The sequence below is a fragment of the Amphiura filiformis genome, chromosome 6 (genome assembly GCF_039555335.1).
Source record: "Amphiura filiformis chromosome 6, Afil_fr2py, whole genome shotgun sequence".
Lineage (NCBI taxonomy): Eukaryota > Metazoa > Echinodermata > Ophiuroidea > Amphilepidida > Amphiuridae > Amphiura > Amphiura filiformis.
Window position 1 is genome coordinate 65,117,924 of NC_092633.1, and position 22,664 is coordinate 65,140,587.

General features: G+C 37.3%; 2 protein-coding genes across 2 annotated transcripts; both read right to left on the reverse strand.

Annotated features, from left to right (window-relative positions):
* Positions 1–1,672: 1,672 nt before the first annotated feature.
* Positions 1,673–12,613, reverse strand: LOC140155831 (uncharacterized). Its single transcript, XM_072178816.1, has 8 exons — positions 11,602–12,613; positions 10,902–11,127; positions 7,891–8,012; positions 6,956–7,066; positions 5,673–5,858; positions 4,902–4,999; positions 4,099–4,292; positions 1,673–3,242 (listed from the first exon to the last, which is right to left on the reverse strand). Exons 1-8 carry the CDS (start codon positions 12,026–12,028, stop codon positions 2,384–2,386), a joined length of 2,223 nt encoding a protein of 740 aa, XP_072034917.1. The 5' UTR covers positions 12,029–12,613; the 3' UTR covers positions 1,673–2,383.
* Positions 12,591–21,886, reverse strand: LOC140155832 (activating molecule in BECN1-regulated autophagy protein 1B-like). Its single transcript, XM_072178817.1, has 6 exons — positions 21,647–21,886; positions 17,266–17,508; positions 15,530–15,702; positions 14,699–14,797; positions 13,621–14,145; positions 12,591–12,702 (listed from the first exon to the last, which is right to left on the reverse strand). The coding sequence occupies exons 1-6, from the start codon at positions 21,776–21,778 to the stop codon at positions 12,612–12,614; spliced, it is 1,263 nt and encodes a 420-aa protein (XP_072034918.1). The 5' UTR covers positions 21,779–21,886; the 3' UTR covers positions 12,591–12,611.
* Positions 21,887–22,664: the final 778 nt, after the last annotated feature.

The window sequence follows — 22,664 nt, forward strand, 5'->3', positions numbered from 1 at the left end:
GTTTTATTTATTATTTTTTTCACAATAAAAATTTTTGTTCAAGTTGCGATTTAAAACTTCAAATTTATTTGGAAAGCTGGCACATCTGAACTTTACCTGATAAATATTTATCTGATAGGTAACTCACAGGCACTTATCCCTGCCTAGAAGCCAGTGTAGTGAGCTTACATAGACCAAAGGTGTACAACTTGTTTTCTTGTTTTCGCTGTCAGTCGCTTTCAGATCCGGGTTAGTAACAGCAAACTTCTTTGCAAACACATCAAAAATGGAATCAAACACATTAATTATAACACTACTGGGATCAATAAAATGCATCAACATAGACACACTATAAACATTGGGGTAAACATTGGGAGGGGGGTGTTTGTCCTGGGTATATATGAACTAGAAATTGAAAAATCAATGAAATTCAGTGAGAAATATCAATTTTTAGCATAGTGTCTAAATTGGATTAAACTGTAACCATGTTGTACACACATGTGATATAGAAAGAAATTCTTACAAATATATTGACTGGCCATGACAGTGTCTATTTTAATTTGTAACAATTCTGGGCCTACTTTAAAATGACTTCAAATCACACCATCACATCCACAATAATCGTCTTGCATGTTGTATTTCAATTACGTCTTTGTGAAACTGGACTCTTGCAACATAAATAGGGACAATTAGTTACAGATATGTGAGTGAAATGGAACACAAAGATTTAAACAGTGATTGGGTTGGACATCTAATCTAATACATGTAGTATGTCTAATTATTTAGGAAGTGTGTAAGAGGCAAGTTATGTCATTAAATCACCAATTTGTACTGTTCTTATGGTTGAATTTAACATCATACAAGATTTGTCTGAGATAAAACCGGCCCCCTTTTTACTTGGGTAAACTCATAGGACAATCCCTAATATCTAGGGCAGTCCCTAATATCAAGGACCACTTCGGGGTTGTGTATAAATGGTGAGCATAGCTAGCAATTGAACTTGCTTAGTTGGATAGTCACATAATTATTACATTTGCTAGCAAATGGCCACAATCATATGAGAATTTGCAACATAAGTTTGAGCGTTACATATGCATATACATTGAATTGTGACCAGCTCCAACAAAACCCAGAACAAGTCGCCATACATGTTTTTGAGTCATAGGCTTTTAAAAATGACATTCCCATAAAAAAAAAATCAAATTTTGGAAATCTTAATTTCATGGTATTTGACTGTGGGACTAAGTGGACTTTCAAATCCTTGAAAGTACTTATTAAAAAGAATTTTATTTAATCAATAAATAAAACAGTTGAACTATGATAATCCCTATTCAATCCTGTGTAAGGCCGGAAACTAATTGGCCAATTACTCAGAATAGCAATTTGGCAAAAATATCAAGGTATCATTTACAAAATTATCCATATCTTGAAAAGTATTGATGCTATTTATATAATTTTGGTATCATTTTAAAGCCTATTGTCTAGTGCTTACATTTGTATTCAAATCATGAAATGTCAAAAATGTGACTTGTTCCTGGTTTTGTCAGAGCGGGTCACATTTTTAAAAATTGTGTGCAGTAGTAGGCTACTGTGCACCATCACCACAACCCATAACATGTAGAACACAAACAAGCACACAATTACAAATTTTCTCCAATGTGCATGGCAAAATAATCCAGAGATTATGTTGTCCTCTGAGAGTGACATGAAAAGATAGTGTAATATGTTGTCTGGATCATACAGGCATTCTCAAATGGATATCCTGAAGTGGCACTGTCTGAAATGATATGAGCCTGAAGTGCCACTATACACTGTGAGCAAGTGCAACGTGTAATGGGTGGGTGTGTGGGGTCCAAGGGCGAACATCAGCAGGGGTTCAGGGGCAGAGCTCCTGGACATGGAAGGCCATGGGAGGGGCTCTCATGGCATTTCTTTGTACAAGTTTCATATTTAAATAGTTATAATTATATTTCATAATGATAAACTCAAAAGAAAGTAATTTTAGTGACTCTGTCAACCGAACACATATCTCCAATAAATCATAACAATGGTATTACATGTATTATACTGATTGCAGAGTCAGAGTGAGTGATATTTTAGTAAAACTTGTGAGTTTGATCCTTATTTTATATTTTTGTTACATTTTAAAATTTTATTATCATTATTTCTTCTAATTTTTTTATAATGAGGTCGCGTGCCACTTGTAGCCCTGCCACATGCCACAAGTGGCGACGCGCAACTATTTGAGAATGCCTGCTCTAATACAACCCATTTTGGACTTCACAAATAATATGGCCACCTGCATTTTGTGATATTTAGCTGTGCAAAGTCAAACAGTGTAACAGTTGCTTCAATATTCTGCACTACTATTATATCAGACCGATTCAAAGGATGGACGATTCATTCATTCACTCATTGCTGACTCATCTGGCATTGTTATTGTGATATCCTCTCCAATTATCGGAGTGCTTGTGTCTCTGTCAACAGAGATTAAATTATCATCATCACTTATTCTGTCATGATCAGTGTTACTATTGCTAGTGCTGGGAATATCAGAGCGCCCACAATCTCTCCTGCTAGTAACAGACGTGTCTGGTTGCTCAATGCTAATGACAGAAATGTCTGAATGTTCAACAGTGGTGTTAGTAACAGATGTGCTTGGTTGCCCAATGCTAATGACAGAAATGTCTGAAGGTTCAACAGTGGTACTACTTGTAGGAATGTCCAGGTTCCTACTACTTATATTGCTAGAGCTGCTGAGCATATCCGAGTGCTCTACACTACTTGTGCTGGGTAGTTCTGGGTGGCCAACACTTCTACTACTAGTGCTTGGAAGATCAAAGTGCCCAGCACTACTACTGCTCACGGTGGGAATATCTGGATGCCCAACACTTCTACTGCTAGTGCTGGGAAGGTTTAAAGATCCAGAGCTACCACTACTAGTACTTTGTGTGTCCGGTGTATTGGATCCGCTTCCTTCCCTCCCCTCTCCAGTAGAACTCTGTGCACTGGTATGATGTGTGCCTACATCATCAGTTTGTGTGGCAATGCTGAATTGGATGCGGCGTGCTGTTTGTGTACCACGTGCACGTCTTTCAGGAATAGAGCCAGCTGATGAGACTGATGACAAGGCTAGCGATCTCAGCTCTTGGTAGCTGCGCCTCCTGCGTGCAAGATTGATACGCCTAGTGATTTCATCATCTGAGCTCTCCGTGTCTGCATCACTCTGTGCCCCATCCTCAGCTTCATCACAAGGCATGTACCTTCAAATATGAAAACAAATTTATTAGTATATCATATTCCGTCCATACAAAAATAAATTCTTAAACCTTTAAATCCCATGCGGAGCAGCTTAAGACAAATGTTGTAAAATAATAATAGAACTATCAATATCACATATACATACAAACACGCCTTGAGACACAAACATGCACATACCCATATAGACAGAAACCCATCATTTATCAATGTTATTACACAAAAACCTTCCATAAATGGAGTTGCAATGTCAGTTGTTCTACAATTCTCTTTTGTTTTATGTGAATTGCAATACCATTTTGTACATGTAGAAAATGTACAAGTTGGCTACTATAACAGTTGTACCCCTCCCCAATGAAGACTTTCTTTTATAGGAAATCATCAAAGTTTTGGTTTGTTCCCTTAGATGGAACACAGTGCCTATACTGGAAGACAGCGATAAAAAGACTAGTTTGCGTCTGACGTCATCTGTCAATCAAACTCAAGCACGGTTTGTTTACAAATGTCATGATGATATGAGTTGCTGAACGTTGCAGTAAAACCGGGTGCCTTAATGTTAATTTTGCACCTTCTAACATACAAACCGTAGGCACCATGTCAACAATGCCTAGAAAAGTTGCTTTTTGCCTTGTAAAAGTACATAATTTTTCGTCATGTTCTGCTATTCCTTTTCTCCCATCGGTACCAGATAAATCGTCCTTCCTTTTGCGCGCTATTAACCAATCAAGGATCGTAGGGAATTTGATTGACAGTGACGTCAGACGCAAACTAGTCTTTTTTTATCTCTGTCTTCAATTATAATATTATTTTTACACTAGTGTTACCAGGCATCAGGTTGTGCTTATGACATTATTCCCTTACCTTGGTGTACATATTCTAAGATGTCCTCTACTAGTCCCATACACAAATCCTCTACCTGGTTGGGGTAACCACTTAGCTATATTCACACTAATCTGTATTCTTTGATCAGATTCACTAGGATGGTTGACGTCCATTATATGTACTAGTGAGTCATCTGTTCCTGGTCTGGCTAAACGGAAGATCTGAGCCATCAACTGAGGGGAAAAAAATGAGTTGGGAAAGATGAAATATAAGAGGGCATCAGTAAGACCATTTCTATATTGACAGGTTGATATTTTTTAGCTCCTATTTGGAATTGTGGAATTATTTTAATCCACCGAAGTCTTGTCAGAAGTCCAGAGACCTCATAATAAATAGTTCCAAACTAGGTGAAGTTTCATCTTGGTGAAACAAGGTGAATTTTTCCAACATTTTTCTCCACAGAGAAAATTTGAGGGCTCACAGATCTTAAAAAGGGTGAAATGAAAGCTCTGCAGATTATAATAATCAAATTGTCACATACACAAGGGTGTGAGAAACCACATTTATACATACTGATTACAATAGGAATTGAACTGCTGATATGAGACCCAAGTTTAATCGAAAGCCTTACATATTGTTGACGGAATTGTTGACAGACAGACACACTGACGGATATTCAACTCATGAATCATGATGCCATAAGGTCTTTTCTTTCGAACAACCTAAAAATGTGACTTTCTTGCATTTTTTTAAACCAAAATTGTCATGCTAAAGCACTGGCTCTTGACAATTCACACACACCATTAGAAAATGCATATAAACTGGAGATGACTGTTTCTTACCTGTTTAGTTGATGCACTCCAGTGAAGTTTTCTTGCTGCCAATCCCACCATGACATAACCACCCAACGGAGATAGACTAACAGTTATTGCATTGGGCCCTACATGAAAACAATAACGGATATAGAACATCACAGAAGCAGTGAGATAATTTAGTTCCTGAATATAAGAAAGCTTTTACTGTACAAACAAATTTAACCCACATTTTTAAATTTCTTGGAAAAGAAGGTTTTGTTGTTTTTTGACTACAGAAAAACACTTCACATTTCTCTCTCAACTTAAGACATGGATGCAGTATAATATCAGTAAGATTGGCAAGCTCTTGTCAAAGACTGAAGTAGGTCGGCTTTTGAACACTGGCCATCATGCTAGTTTACGGTGAGCCATACCAGACATCCAAACAGACTTTTGACATGATGCTTCTCATATTTATTTCTCTCTCAAGTCTCTATTAGTTTTGTAAAACAATAACACCATCATTGTACCATATGATCAAGATTCAAAGACTTTTTAATCATGTTGCATTCACCATTCACAGACACACAATAAATGTGGATTACATAACGTTTAACAAATTATACATCAACAGAAATGAGAAGTACTCAAACCGGTACACTGCCTAAACTCATGACAAGTCATACAAATCACAATTTGCAAGTGATACACCACTTTAATTGCTATAATTGCATAATATGAAGAAGCATGTTATAAAATGCAAAATCAACATCCAAACTATCAAATCCAGGCGGGCCAACTTGCCAACTTTATACTTACCAAAACTCTTTGTGTACATTACATCTCCAAAATTATGTTCTTGTAGTGAATATATGGCCAACTCTCCATCATCAGGGAAACCAAGAGGACTTGGTACAAACACAGCTAGGAGGCTACCATCTTGTGCAATGTCACAACTTGCATCATTGTGTAGCTTACAATGGGGTACTACTACGTTGATTTCAGCTGTTAAAAGAACAAACAAATATCATTATTAAAACATGCATCTTGGATCATTGTAACCTGTGTAATGTACACATAACTGTTCCAACTGTGGCTTCATATTTAATATATCAAGCCATGGCATATCAGCCATACAAAATTTGCTAACCAAACTGCTACCAACCCTATTTGTGTTGCTCTCTTATTATAATGGTTGACCTCAATTTTATAATAGCTTCATTGTTTTAGATGAGGTTGATAAGTTAACAGTACCAAATTCTGCTAACTGTCACCAACGTGGGCATTATGGTAAGTGTTATTATATCACTCATACATACATTCTAGATAGTTCATTGGTTGATTACCATTTATCATTTTTACCATCAGCCTCTCCGTGTGATAGTTTTTTACCATCATAGTACTGCGCCAAGCCGTGCGCTGACTCTTAGACTCGCCGATTTAGTTATGGGGTGGACCCCAAAATGTGAAGTATATCATGGCAAAATATGGTGTTATGTTGATGAAAAATTGTATTTCCTACCTTAAATAGTATTTTAGTAATATAATTTATGTACAAGTGATATAAAACAAATATTAACTGTCTTCAATGAGTGCAATGGTCGAAATATAATCACGAGGTGAAAGATGTATTGTTCCATTCCACTCGCTGCCCGGCTCGTGGAATGGAACAATCCATCTTTCACTCGTGATTATATTTCACCATCACACTCATAGACAGTTAATATTTGTATACTATACAATAGACACTATATAGCGAATATTTCATAGTACATAAGGAAGTTTAATTTATGTCTAACGACTATATTATTCAGAGCTGTGGTAGCCTGTGACTTGCATCCACAAACCTTAGGAGCCACTGGATTATTCCGTGTTCAAAATTTCATTTGAAATACTAACCAATGACAAGCAAGTTGGCATGGTTGGATTCAATTCTGAGTTACGCACATGCGGGCATTCATCACAGTGTACGCGGACCATCGTCATGCTGTTGGCAGCTGTGTTCATTCAAATGAAATTTCAATTATACTGTTTCTTGTCAGCCTTATGCAATCAATAATAAAGCAAGTGTATCATGATGCAAAGGATAACAAACAACATACCTCTACTTATGTCTGGCAGTTGGAAGTCTTGGAAATTCCACCACTGAAGACGATATGTAGTGTTACCAATGTTGTTAGCAACTGCTGTCTCTCCTCTGCCAGCAAAGGCATCTATAAGAAATCGAAGGTTGAGATCAAATTATAAAAGCCATGTATACTTTTCCTATTTCAAGCCTAACTTAAAAAGGTTCTAAACTTCAGCAGAAGTTGACATATTTGCAGCTCCAGATCCCATGATTTAAAAAGTGATCATATGCAGTCTCTGACCAGTTTATCAATGTGTAACACTGAAAAACTGACAACAAATACCTGTTCAAATTAAAGTTCATAATCAGCTACTGATAAGCAGGGACAGGCGATTTGTGCGGAAAAAAATTGCAAATTGCGCGGCATTTTTTTTTCAGTGCAAATCATGTATCCCTGCCCATAGGAAAAAAATAGCCAAATTGCGCGGAAAAAAGTTCCGCGCAAATCGCTTGTCCCTGCTGATAAGGTACAACATCAATTGACTTTTTCAGTAAATCCCACAAGCCTTTGCAGGTAGACCTATGATACTATGACGCCTATGCTCACATTGTTACTGTGCACTTCACTGCTTTGAAATCCACACATTCCCTATGGAAAATATGACCTTAATTTTCCACACAGGGAGTGTGAATTTCAACTGGGGTAATTGACTAGGTGACTCCATTTGAAATCTACACAGGTCTTCTGTGTTGAATATTATGGCAATGTTTTCCATAGGGCATTCAGATTTCAACTGGAATAGCCCAATGTATTGGTTGTACATTACATGTAGCATGGGCTGCATGGCACAATGTTTGCATCAAAAATCACTGCATGGATAGTGACTGGTGGGTATGACACTATCTTTACAAATTAATGCCACAAATGTCATTTTATTCAATGTTAGATTATTAATTATCATGACTTACTTGCTATAGCCCTGTTGATATACTGATGAATAGATGATGACGGTGGTCTATTCTCTTCATCAAATATACTACTACCATGTCTTGCGTAGTGACGGTGAAGGGCAGCTTGTGAAGTACGACGTCTGGAAAATATACAAGTATATTCTTAGTCCTAGCTACATCATTACAAAATGTGGGCATGTATGCTTATTCTTGCACACATTAATGAGTTGTGACGACTAAAATTCACCAGAATTATTCAGGGTCTTACAAAGGGCCCATAATTCTACACAATTTAATTTATGGAAAAAGAAAATGTTTTAAAGCTGGAGGAAATTTTCATTTCTTCTTTTGTTTTTGCTGTCGTTATTTGACCACTTGGGTCATATTTGTGCAGAAAACTTTATTGCACTGCTTCAAGTTAGCTAAGTGAAATTTCTTTGCATTAAGAAGAGGATCCATATGCTTCAACCGGTTTTCGCAAGGTTTTGAATTGGATTTTAAATACAATCCATCTTCTCTTATCGGGACTTCATTAATACAATCTCTTTGTTATCGAGCTGTAAATCTTTGGGCTGAAGCATTTACAATGACATATCTATACAGCACTCATATGGTCATTTTCACGGTAAAGGGTGTAACTTTGGATTTTTAACATTTTGATCCGTAGTTTTCTAATAAAGCCACAGAATTCCATGATTTTTGGCCACATAAGTCATCTAGTTAGCAGCTACCTTGGGTAGCATAATCATCTTCGGGAGTTACTGCGTTCAGTTTTAGCAGGCTTAAATGTACCTAATATTGCCATTTTGAAAACTGTAAAAACAGTAACATTTTTGTAAAACCCTGTGTTTTCTTCAGTTAGTTCATGGATAATTTTTCTTATCCTGACAGTACGGTCATATGTTCAGTAAACACTGCCACATTAGATTTAATTGTGAACAGCCCTGTATTTTTGAGAACCGGACTTCGATATTTGTCGTTTCGAGGCTTCATTTTCCGTTAACAATTGTTAACAAACTTTGTGGGTATAGCTTTGGTTCATAATTCTTGGTTATTTCTTCACTTCTTCTTGATTCATAACAGTTGATATCTTAACTTGAAATGGGTAACAAAAATTAGTTGATTTGCAAGCTTTTAAAATTTTTATAAAATCTTGACTTCAAAGAGCCGATTTTCCGTTAACTTTTTTGAGCCTCCGAAACAAACTGTTCAGCAAGCTTGGGCAAATATAAATAAAAGAGCTCATCCAATCTATTTATCAAAATGTAGCAAAGTAGATCCTCAAGTCACTTGTTTTTAAATCAGGGAGATATATATCACCGTTTGAAAATGGGACCCAATACAAACTTTCCGTTAACAATTGAAGCCTCCGAAACAAACGAAGCCTCCGAAACAACAGTAAACTTAATTATCATCTATGCATATCTAAATTGGTATGTTCCATATTGATATCTGCATTGTAATTGTTGCATGATATGTGCAGAATGTCATAAATTTTAAAAAAAATTGATATTATGGTTAATGCTTGAAAAATATACTGATATCCAAGAAAGCCCGCTTCGGAGGCTTCACATGCAAATAACACCATACTTAACAAATGGGTGAAAAAATTATCATGTTATAAATCTGCAATATCTGCCGCATAGAATCATTGATTCAATACACACAAGAAAATAACAGCTTAGATGATCCCAACAGTGTTGTTTTCAAAAAAACTACTTCTGCCATGTTTAACCATTGTAAACATGAAGCCTCCGAAACAAAAAAAATGACTTGCTGTGATAATTAAATTTTTGTCACAACTGAAATTCAATACTTAGAAGCAAAGCATGAAAATTGGTAATTGTGATATTTTTTACCTATTTTTTCATGTCAACTTGTAGTAGTTAGCCAAATATTTTACTTTTATGATCACCTGTGTTGTTAACTGAAGCCTCCGAAACACAAATCGCTTGAATTGCCAATTCTAAAAAATAACTCCAATTTCTGTGAAACTTGGCTGGGAGGTTCCTTTCATCAAGTAGTATTTGTACATGAAGTTAGACATTTAAATTATTTTAGGAACCCAATTAAAACTTAAAAAATATGTTTAAGGTTGGGAAATTTCCATTGCAAATGACCCTTAATGTTAAAATTTTTCAAAATTGCAATTACAAACATAGCAAAACATGGTATAAAATTTAACTTATATCTGTTGACTTACTTTGGAATGGGATTTCACATGTATTCCAGCTTTCATGTCATAATTTTCTGAGCTTATGTAAAATACATTTTTTCTTAGATTTTAACCAAAATGTTATGGAAATGTCAAATTTTTTATCAGAAATAAAAAGGTTTAAGCCTTGAAACACTATTTTACTGGAATTTAAGTTGCTTCTATGCATGATTACAGTAAACAGAAACATATTTAAGTGGTTTGAAATTTTGACCCTAAAAATCAAAAGTTACACCCTTTACCGTGAAAATGACCATATATATACCATTTTTCAAGTTATAACAAGTTGAGAAAATTTTTGTTGTCCCAATTATAGTACTTGGGACGGGACAGTTAATGCAGAATTACACATAATTCACTATCGAAAATTTTCACTTATCTGGCCAAAGCTGGGTCCCATCCACAGAATTAGAGAAGGAGAACCTGGACTCCCTATACCGCCACGTACAATCACGCTGTTAGCTATGGGGAGAAAATTGGGGGTATTCGGGTCCTTGCAGACGGTGCACGTAGACGAACGAAAACAATTCTGCGTCTCATATGAAGCGTCTTGGTAATCGCGTATAGGTCGCATAAAGTGTGTCTCTCAAACATGCCCATCATCCATGGCGTGTTTGCATGAAAACGAATGCCTTGAGCGCATTCCGAGGGAAACCGAATACCCCCAATTTTTGCTCCATGCCTGTATCAAGATGGCGGTCGAGTCCTGGTTCTCTGGTTTTAATTCTGTGGTCCCATCATGACCAAAAATAGAAGGTTAGGTTGTATAAAATATCTTTTGAAAGCTAACTTCCTTCCATTAGAATGTACTTACCCAAGTGATGTTCTACCAAAAGTATAGCGTGACACTCTTGCTCTTCTAGTCTCTGGACCACCGGAGGGACCACTCTCTTCTCTTTCTCTTCTTAGAGACCTGTCCTGTCCCATGTGGTATATATGCCTCCTGGCATGGCCATGATGTAATAAGGCAGGTATTGTCCTACGAGCATGAGGACTTGAGTGAGGGCTTGAGTGAGGACTGTAGGATGATGGTGGCAGGGCTACAGAACAAGAAATACAAAATATTTAAGGTGATTTAATTTACAATATAATGTGGGTAAGACCCTTTCTGTCAAAATCATGTTAAATTAAATCTTTGAAAATTTACAATGATTCTTTATTTTAGAATTAGAATTGCTAAACAAGCTCATAGAATTTTAAAATCTGGGATTTCAAATATGAGAAAATGTCAGAAGGCTTTAAGAGAACACACATCCAAAAACATATTGATAAAGTAAAATTACATATTTATTAAGGATTAAATTTGGTTGTGAAACATTGATGCTACATGTATGTTCCTTCTCCTACCACCTTGCTTAATTTGACCTTGCTTCAACTGCAACTTCTGCTCACAAGTTTCTGACTTTGAAAGACCAGGTTGCATTATGTTATAATTATTTATCAATGGAAGTTTTTATCAGAGCTACAAAACAATTTGAGCAATATTTTAGTCCCAATTTATCATCTGCACATACCTGAAGGTGAGGCAACTGGTGGTATATTTGGACAAGGTGAGGCCATTAACAGAGTTGGTCTGCTGCTCTCTGCTACTTCTGTTTCCATACTTCTGTCTCCGCCCGCACTCGATGTACTAGCTGCTTCTTGTGTGTTAGGGTCATTACTTTCACTAGCTGTTGGTGGAGGTGTATCCGGCACTCTCCCAAGATGAGCCGTATGTGCAGCACTGGCAGGTATGATTTCTGGATTGACAGATTGACGAGTTTCAATCCTACGCCAGTGAGAAGCATGACCTGCTTCCCAAGCAGATCGGTGCTGTCTCCTAAAATTAATCAGACCAGTAGCTTCTGTTCTATCTGACCGACTTTCATTTGTCTGTCTAGGGGTACACCTGCTGGCACTCGCTGGAGTTACTTGCGCAGAATCTGCCCTTCGCTGCATCATGTTGCGTCGATCTTCTAACCTCTGTTCTTCATAGCTACGGGCCCATGGATTGTGTCTACCGCGCCTGTAAAACTCAAAAGAGCTACGGCCATCGGATCCAGGTGCAGAAGAAGAAACAACAAAACGAGCTCTACATGCAGGCCTTCCAATTGACTCGGTAGGATTGGCATTTGCACTAAAAGTAGAAGTGTTAGCTGTAACACCTGATGAAGTAGTTGTACTTGATGGGTTGGATGGAGCATTAACAGATTCTGCTTCTGAATCCGAAAATCTTGATGTTGTCTCTGCTCCTGTTCTTCTTGCCGCACCATCCTCATTTTCTCTGCTAGTTCTTGAACTATCTTGCTCTGGTGTTACATTGGTCCATAAATAAAAGGGTTCATCTCTTCTACTTGATTGTTCCTCCCCTTGTCTGCCTCTACTGGATTGTTCCTCATCTCGTCCACCACTACTGGACTGTTCCTCCTCTCGTCTATTTCGCCTTAATTGTTCCTCGTCTCGTCTGTTTGCATTTAATTGTTCCTCATCTCGCCTGGCTCTACTCAATTGTTCGCCCTCTCGCCTGCCTCTACTTAATTGTTCCTCATCTCGCCTGCCCTCTACTCGATTGTTCGTCTCGCCTGCCTCTACTCGACTGTTCCTCGCCTCTTCTGCCTCTACTTGATTGTTCCTCTCTACATAATAAAAAACAAAAATCCATAAGGCCATATTAAGAGAAAGTTATGACTGAGCTTCCTTTGTTTAAAAACCGTAAGTGCTATGCATTTTCTTTTTTTACTTTTTGAACTATGTGAATGTGTTTTTCTTCCCCTTTTCTTTATAAGTTTTTTATGAACGCCGATCGCAATCTTGCACTAGCCATTTTGTAGCCACTGTACCATTGCAGGCAAACATATACGACTGCATATAACAGAACAGAGCAGCTGATTTACTGCATGTACAGAATGTAATTACCCCAGCACCGCATATCGAGAGGCCGTCCTACGCAAGTGATCCTTGTGTTAGCAATATCAAATTTGTGTGTAAAAGTCATTGGAAAATTTATAACAATTGGTAAATTTTGTTTCAGCGCTGACGGTAATGCAGTATTCTATTATGTAAAGGAAATTATGGGAAAGACGACTGGAATTTAAGAATTTGTATCCTACGTCTAGATAATAGGCGCCATTAGCAGCCATTTTGGTTCCTACATTCATGTGTTGTAAAACTTTGGTACAAAAATACATTTAGTTAACATTTTTCACAGTTTTAGTTTATAAGTTAGGCATACAATATATCATGTTGTAAGACTGATGGTACATGATGGTGATTGCTGAGGTATTATATGCTTGATTGAATTAAAGTAACCGTCTGACCAGTTTGTATCCTCCTCTGTCGTCAGTGTGATCATCCACTCACTCCACATAGTGAGAGAAAACCAACTGGTGTTCCATGAAGGTGGAGGAGAATAAAGCTATAGTTGAAGAACATGCATGCATTAGTAGTATGTATCTAAAGTCCAGCATTGTTGTAACCGATTAACCCGGCATTGCCCTTATGAACTCTCACCCTCCTGTTCTAATGTATTGGATAAATAATAATTGTCCTCTTACCTCTCTGCCCTATCTCTTGCTTCACTAGCTGCTCTGTGCCCTAGATACCTTTGTAGACGAACTCTTAACCTTTGCTCCTCAAGTGCAGCATATGATCTTCCCCTCATACGATTCAAATCGTTTTCCCTCTGTGCTCTGTTCTCCCTCTGGGCTCTGTACTGCCTCTGCACCCTGCGCAAACCAAGAGCCGATAGGGTTACAGCTGCAGCATAGTCCTGGGCTTCACTGACACGGGATGCGGCATCAGGTGAGGCTGGTCTCCCTCCTGCTGTGCTGGATACAGGTGCAGGTGCGGGAGCAGGTGCAGGTGCAGGTGAACTATGGGGCAGTGGCCTTCTTAGTCCATATTGAAATGAAACCATAGGTGCTGGTGGTGGTGGGGGAGGAGGTGGAGGGGGAGCTGGTGGGTCTGCCTGTGATGGGTTGGGGTAGCTATCAGGGTCCATTGGTCTTGATCTAGTGCCTGATAACGATCTCTGATTAGAAGAATCCGCACGTGTGCTATTGCCAGATACTGTTGACTCTCTGTAATGATGAAATTTGAAGTGGGCAAAAATGAGGGTTAGTTTGATTAAAATATAATTCTAATATGGTTTTGAAGTACATCTGAATCTGAATTTAACTGATTTACAGTTAAACACACAAACATACATGTACTTACAACCTTGGATGTCTATGTCCTCTTTGATTTTACACTGTACAATGGAAGACAAGCCCATTCATTTGAAACATAACACCCACACTATGAACTTTTTAACAAATTTGACATTTCACAAATTTGACTGAGGACATGACTCGCTTTGACAAAACCAGGAACAAGTCATTTGACATTTCAAGATTTAAATAAAAATGTAAGCACTAGATAATAAGCTTCAAAATGATACCAAAATAATAATAAGCATTGCGCGATGTAGCGATGTGGAGTCTGAATCGGACTTAACACAGAAATTTCTCATATGTGTGTCTTAGATTGACAGTTTTTACAAAGGGCACACACATACACAAATCTTTGTGTTGGATTTGACATGTTACAACAGGTTTAGGGCATTATGACAGATAACCATAAACTAGTACTAACCTTGGAGTAGATATATCAACATCTACCTCTGCATCATCATCATTCACATTTGTGATTCCTGTCAGCACAAAATGGCCCAAAGGATCAAAGCGCACCAACCTGAAATACGATCAAAATAAAGAAAGAAATTCAACTTAAAAAACATATGTAATCATCAGGAGTATACTGTACCAGTTTTTCACAGAGTTTAGTATGGGCTCATATTGAAATTCCCTTACACAGGAAGGTGTGTGCCATCCTGCAGCTTTCCTGTGCTAGCCTTCTTTTGTTAAAATTCTGGGCAGGGTTTATCACTGATGCATATAATCCATCCGTTTTATGACTGACCTTTCCTGAAGCGCGCGCTTAGCGAGGGGAATCCTGCCTTCTTTCTGTGTGAAAACGTGGTAGGGTATTTCAATATGGGCCCTAAGGACTATTTGCACTATTTTGTGTACAAGAAATCAGTATTGTCTGTTATGTTCTGAAATGAAGTGCAATTGTATGTAACCATGGTAACTGTATGAAACAAGCAATGATGTTTCCTCATGATTTTTGCTACTGGCAGTTTGTCTTCTTATTTTCCACCCTGATGTGGCAGTGACCTCAGTGAGTATTTCATCAGGTGTAGCTTCAAGTAGCTAACGGGCGCTCAAAGCGCTTAGAGTACGCACATGTTTAAAGGCGACGCATAGATGTGTTTGAGAAACAGCTATATCAATGTGAGTAAAAAACAATAAAATAGATTAAGAAAATAGACATCACAAAACTTCATGACTTCAAAACCAAGTATGCTATTTTCAAAAATGCCTCCTTTGGCCTCCGTGGACCAGGTCGTGTCACATATCATACCTGACTTTCTCTAATGGTGAAGTTGTCTTCACAGATGCAAATGGTTCCGGTTGTCTCCAGTCCCACAGTAGAATCTGGTTGTCTGTTGCTATGGCAAGAACTTGATCATGAGGATGGAAAGCCAATGATGCGATCATGGTGCAGTGTTCTGACACCCATACCTCACTACTACCCTGTAAAGGTCAACACACACATAAAGCATACCATTAGTGTACCGTCTAAATGTGCATAATATTGATGAAACTGCATGAGAAAATACACCCTACCAAATTGACAAGTTTTAACGCGGCTGTGTACTCAAGACATTGTTTCTTTCGCGAAATTGAGCTTTTTTGAAATGTATTTACTTTGTTATGTCATACAAGGAAAGAAAATCCAGATTTGTTAACTCCAACTGCTCTATTTTATGGATTTTATTTCACTATTTCACTCGCTTCCGCAATTTAAAAGGAAAGAAAATCTTTGTTGTACCATCGGGTATACGCGCATAACAACGCATCGCGTTTTGTAGACGCGCAATTTGTTAACGCACAGATACCCTACGCATACGCCACGCTTAGCTGCATGCGCCGCGCATCTTATGGAAGCACCGCGGAAGCACTGATTTCATAAAAACCTAGCGGTCAAATGGCTCCGTTTTAGCTGATAAAATGTGAATTTTTTCAAGTTCTTTCCCCCGATTTAAACATCAAGATATGAATAGATTTCACCCAAACTTCTCAAAGGGCTGTGGATTTACCCGATGTTCACTTAATGTAAGGTAGAAAACGAGAACTGCAAGATTCTCCTGTGAGCTTCGATCAAAGTGCAAAATATGACCACTTTAAACTTCAACGGCCTTTATTTCAATGTTCATTTTCTTAGTAAAATGACGATTTAGGTACACGATAACTCAATAAATACAGCATCTATAGGTAAGCAATTATGCTCATCATAAAAAGCATGATCGACTTAAGAAACGGTTTTCTCATTTTTTTATATTTTGGTCTATTTCGATTTTAGGCATCATTTTGTGCAAATAGGCGTTTGTGAATTTTAAAAGTTCATTTTGATGCCTTATATGGTCAATATCTCAAAAATAAGGCCAATATCAAAAAACTAAAAAAACGTTTTTGGAATGGTGTCTCAAGATTAAGAAAAAAACAAAACAAAAATTTTTGGAAAGAGTGTTTTTTTGTTATGATGTACCAAACAATAATTGCCAAAAACTCACTTTTTTGTTTTTTTTTTCATAATTGTTGTTTTTACACCAAATCTGTATTTATATTAAGATTCATGCCTTTATAAAAATGTATACTTTTATATGTCTTGCGTTAATAATTACAAAGTTATGGCACTTTTACTACATGCATGTCTGAGAGTACACAGCTGCCTTAATCCAGTGTTTTGTCATTCCTTGACTTCAGAAAACAAGATGAGCTACACATTGGTCAGTCCTCTGTGTGTTAGGAGAGCTGTCGGGGGGTTAAAGCAAACAACTGAGCATGATAATTATTTTTTAAATTCCAAGTGAGCTACCTATCACAATTACTGAAGTGTAGACAACTTTGTTGTTTCATGTACCGTACAGTACATTGGTATTCATGGAAGAAGCTTTAAATATTGTTTCAGAGTAAGTGTCAATTTTAGTGGACCCTCAGGATTGACATTAAATTCACAAAATGAAATGGTGCAGAACTTATTTTTAAGTTTAAAAGTTACTTTCAAAAAACATGTGAACTGTAAATTGAACATACCTGCAAGTCCCAGACTCTAACTTCTCCACCAAGACAACCCGATGCAAGTATTTCATTTGATGTAGGGTGAAAGGTCACACACCATGGTGTCCTTGGGTGACCTTCCAGTGTTTGAATACACTGGGCTGTTGATAGGCGTGTCACATAGATACAATGGTTGCCATGAGAAGAAGCCATAAGGGTGTGGTCATGACTGAAAACGATGAGAAAAGTGGAGCGCAGACTACCTGGTAGAGAGCATGCCTGATTAGATAAATACACAAAATGAAAAAGAAGATTAACAAGCTGACTACATGTGTTTTGTTGCTCCTGATCCACTCTAATGCAATACATAGAACTGTGTGCTCTTTTTAAATAGACTAGGTGAAAGACTTATACTAGTTCCTATACTAAAGAAATTAGAGCAAAAGAACCCTTCAGATCAAGTATACCAGCTTCACTCCCCATATGTATGAACATGTCCTCAATTCGCTGTCGTAGTGCACGTTACAATATGGCCGTTGCCAGGTCAACTGGATCACGCTTTCTTTGTTAGGAACCACTGATCGTAACGATCACAACACAAAGCCTATGGCATATCAAAATTCGGAACAAGGTGTATGAGCCCAGGCTTGAAGCAGTAACCAATGGTTACTAACGTGCACTACGACAGCAAATAAATCACCCTTAAAACGAGAGTATATCAAGCGCTAATGCTACGCGAAAGATTCAGAGCTGGCATGCACTTTACTTTTTTTTCATTCATGAAATAAAAATTATGTTTTTACTATTCAATGAAAATATGTTTTATCTTGTTGCAAAAGTTTCATTTGATAAATTAGCAAAATTAACCATAAGCTTTGGTGGTCTGTAAAGTCAGGACCATTGAGCAACTTTGGCGATCCTGACTTTTAGCCTACTCGAACTATAAAGGTTAAAATTGAAAATGTCATATTAAATTTTCGCAACAATGTTAAACATGTTTTCCACTACAAACCTTTTATTCCATTGAACAAGCTATACTTTTTCATGTGACTGGAAAGTGATGCTAATTTTATAAAGGTATGTTTCTTGCATTTCCTATTATTTAAAAATTATTTTTCGAGACAAATAAAAATCCCTTTCACTTTTTTTAATAAAGTTTTTTTACCTTGTTTTTAGCCGCATAATTTTCCTCATTTATCGAAGCCCTGTTGTCCTTCCAATACATTTAACAAAGTTAAAATTTAGTCCTTATATAGCGAAGGTCAGGATCGCCAAAAAAGCAATTTTTTTGTTGCTCGGGAAGTCTACATTGTAGCTTTGCATTTGCTCACTGATCGCTTTATTTTATTTATTTCTTATTTAACCTGGGGTGACCAATCAATCAATGCACTGGCACTGTTCTCCCTTGGTTCCCAGGCTTTAGAGTCCATTGCAATCGAAATCTACAAGAAATAGATCAAAGTATGACACCGGGCACCGTGTTTATTAGCAAATGGAAGTTCAGAAGTAAACACAAAAGATAAAGGTTCTTATTTTTTTCTTTGCTGATTTTCTTCAGCTTGGTTCCTGTTGCAAGCAAAACTGTATCAATTTCCATCAAAGATCTATACACTTGTGATTGAAACTCAAGTACCGTAACTCGTAAAGTATGCTTTTTGTGAATACATCCATAACAGGGGATTTTTTTTGGTTACTTGTCATGCCAAATGAGAATGGGAGCAATCAAACATTCAGGTTTCATACTTCTATCAGATACAAGCGTTCAAAATCCAAAAGCCTCAATAATTAAGAAGTTCTGGGTCCTCAAAGTCTCTGAAATATACGTCCACAACTACTGTACGGAACTGCCCCAATACATGTAGCTATATATGCAAACATGTACAGTACCATGTAGCTTTATTTTTATTTTGTTGAACAAGCTTTATTTTGTTCCAAAATTCATATTCTTATTGCTCTTTATTTTTTGTGACATGTTTGATGTAAAAGAGGGCGATTGTTAAAAATATTTTTTCAATCAATTATATTTGATTACCGTAACCACTCGGGTATAAGCCCACCCCCCTAGATGGCAGATTTCACTTCAAAAATAGGGGTGGGCTTATAACCGGAGAAGGGCTAGTGCTTGAATTTAAAAATAAGAACAATTATCCCCCATTTTTTATCATTTGTGTATGCCCAATGTACCAGTAATTTCTATCATCTATGTCAATTTCTTAAAATTATAAGTGTGGAATGTTAATTATCGAGTCGACTGATATTTTTTTATATTTGTTCTTTTATGAGAGCAAAGCATTGATTTGATTTAAGAACTTGGCCAAAATTTAGTACTGGGCTTATATACCTGAGTGCACCCTTGTTCCCAGAACGTTTTGAAAAAGAAGGAGTGCGCTTATAGCCGGGTGGTTACGGAATATCACCCAGGTCAGCTTTTAACTTAGCATCAAACAAATGTGTGCATGAAACAAGGCAAGATTTCTCTCAATCTTCCTACATAGGCCTATGCATGAAACATTAGTTTCCATCATTTCCCATATTATCCAGTTGCATTCGATTGTATTGATTTGAATGCATTCAATCGTATTGTATTCGAATGCATTCGAATCGATGCAAATGCAGCAGGAGACAGAATGCAGTTATTGTGGTATTAGCTTTTTGCATTCGAATGCATTCGGAGCTCATTTAAATATTTCGTCCATATTGAAAACAAATTGAATGCTATTTTGTATTCGGAATGCATTCGACAACAAAAGCTAGCCTAAGCATGGTGACCGTATGGTTGAGGTTATATAGGTTGTGGTTGTACCACAATGCTGCCAAATCGAATGCATTCAAGTTTGGTAAGGGTATGCAAAACCGGTGATGCAAGCTCCGAACATGCCAAAACTTTCGTGTACATGTAGTACAAAAATTTGATGTGCTTTCATTTTAATAGTACCTGTAATTTGCGCTAGTGTTATCGTGCATTTTCACTGTAATTTTATAGCGCATTTGATAGTTTTTTACTGTGTGACGCAATTCTGCACTTGGCGAATGAATCCGAGTTTTTGTGACCCACGCAAAAACTCAGATTTTGGAGTTTTTGCGTACATACTAAAAGTACCGAAGTAAGATTTAGCATGTTTAAACAGTTATTGTAACATTAGTTAGCAAATTTATATGCGCAAATCCTCCAATATCGGAGGTTTTGCGACCGGCGCAAAAACTCTGATTTTGGAGTTTTTGTGCACGCTGTGGTGGTTTATTTAAAACTATAATAGTTACTGCCGTCCATGCGCAAAACCTCCAAAAACGGAGGGGTTTCTGTGCACGTTGTACGCAGAACCTCCGGTTTTGGAGGTTTGCGCTCGGGCGCAAAACCTCCGGAAATGGAGTAACTTCATAACTCCTAAAATCCTGAAACTAACCCTGAAAGTTACACATTTCATGATTTACGGGGCCGGGGCAATTTTTTTCAAATGAAAACTAAAAGTTAGCGTTCGTAGCGTGCCCTAAAACATGAAAAATTAAAAAAGGATATTGAGGAGGCTTGAACTTGAGGCGATCCTGACTTTTAGACCACCCTCGCTATATAGGGCTCAAATATTACTATTTCATCAAGGTTTAATATTCTAACAAGCTTAAACTAAAAGTTTCATCTAAGGAGTCAAGCTTTAAACTATTAAGCAACAATATCCAACAAGCTAAAAACAATTTTTACCCGTTTTTTAAAAAGCTAAAACCAATTTTTGAAAAGAAGCTTAAAACATCAATTTTTTCATCGTAAAAATCATCTAAAAATTCTTAAGAAATACAGTGACCTACCTAATATTACTAATCTATGTTTCCGATGATATCCAAGAAGCTAAAATATTGTAAAAGAGGGCAGGGCTTTGAGTAATGAGGAAATTACGGGTAAAATACATCACGTTTTTCGAGAAATTCGCCATCTTGAATAAATGCAGAATTGCGCCACGCAGTAAAACGATGTCAAACGTGCTTGAAAATGCATGATACGCTAGCGTAAATTACCGTCAAAACGAGCGTACATCAAGCGCTTGTGCTACGCGAAAACTTCGGAGCTGGCATCACCGGTTTTGTTACCAGCTCTTTTACGTGAAAAATAGCTATAAAAACGTGAATTTTGGAACAAAATAAAGCTTGTTCGATGGAATAAAAGGTATATTTGCACAGTTGAAAACATGTTTAACCTTGTTGCGAAAGTTTAATATGATAAATTTGCAATTTGTACCTTATATAGCTCGGGTGGTCTAAAAGTCAGGATCGCCGAACTTGAAGCAAGAATTCTTGCGTTATAATATGACTGTTGAAAATAGAAAGCTCCCTACTTGATATAGTAATATGCAGATAGTAGCATCAAAAATCTTGTTATTCAGGGCCTACCAGTGGAAACTAGTAGTGGAAACTTTTTTAGACTCACTTTATTGTCAACAATCGAAGAAGCTGCGACATCCTCCGAAAATTGAGCCACAGAATTTTGTCCATATGTCGCTCGAATTCCATTTTGTCGGGATCGGACGACACTCAAAATATTCTTGTTTTGACATGCCATCTTTAGAGCGTAATTTCTGGAGACCGATGTCTGTAAAAAAGGCACAATTTGTAGGCCAATTTAGTCTACAAAATATATGTTCACAGATTGAAAACATCGATAAGCCCGATTTTCCGAACAAGGAAAACAGAAGTGGACCTTTGACCTTTGACATAAAGGCGTGGGATTTTTTTTACAAAAATGATTTTCTAATTCCTATTAAAGCAAAAATGCCCAAAATATTATATAAATTGGCCTAATTATAATTAAAATAAATTTTTTCGTGTAATTTGTGTTGTAATTTTCATGCTTTTGTCTTGAATATGTCACAGAAATTTAGGTACACTTGACCTTTTGATGACGTCAATGTACAAAACCAAAACAAGACGAAGCTGCAAAATGATGATGATGAAAAATACAGGACACTTCGCCCACAATGCACTTCGCCTACACGCAATTTCGCCTACACGCCATTTCGCCTACGTGCCATCTCGCCCCTAATGAGCTATAGCGGCAATGCAACACAATGGCATTGTGGATAGTATACGATCGATGCGCACAGGATGTGTGTGTATTCAGACCGTACTCTCAATGATGTATTCATTAAATCGCCCCATTGAATGGACGAGAATAGGCCTAGTGACCACGTCCTGGTGTATTCTTGAGAATAGCGATATAGGTGGATGATTGTTTTTAATGATCGTGCTGTGGTGATTTGAAGTTGAGAAGTATAGTTGTATTTCCCCCTCACCTAATTTAGCTAAAGCGGCAGAATAGTAGCTCAGTATTGCGTTTCCGAAAAGTGCATCAAAATTTAATAGGCCTACGTTTTTATGTTTCCTACGGTACCGTTTTTAGTCTTTTGGACTTTTGCATGTTTTCTAATTCTTTATTGGGTAATTTGTAA

Coding starts and splice junctions, on each gene's coding strand:
- LOC140155831 (XM_072178816.1), bottom strand. CDS start 12,028: ATGATGCAGCGAAGGGCAGATTCTGCGCAAGTAACTCCAGCGAGTGCC. Junction 11,128..11,601: donor ACCAGTTGCCTCACCTTCAG/GTATGTGCAGAT, acceptor CTTGTTCTGTAG/CCCTGCCACCATCATCCTAC. Junction 5,000..5,672: donor AATGTACACAAAGAGTTTTG/GTAAGTATAAAG, acceptor GTTTTCATGTAG/GGCCCAATGCAATAACTGTT.
- LOC140155832 (XM_072178817.1), bottom strand. CDS start 21,778: ATGGCATGTCAAAACAAGAATATTTTGAGTGTCGTCCGATCCCGACAA. Junction 14,798..15,529: donor TCACCATTAGAGAAAGTCAG/GTATGATATGTG, acceptor ATCGTATTTCAG/GTTGGTGCGCTTTGATCCTT. Junction 14,146..14,698: donor GTTGATATATCTACTCCAAG/GTTAGTACTAGT, acceptor TCATCATTACAG/AGAGTCAACAGTATCTGGCA.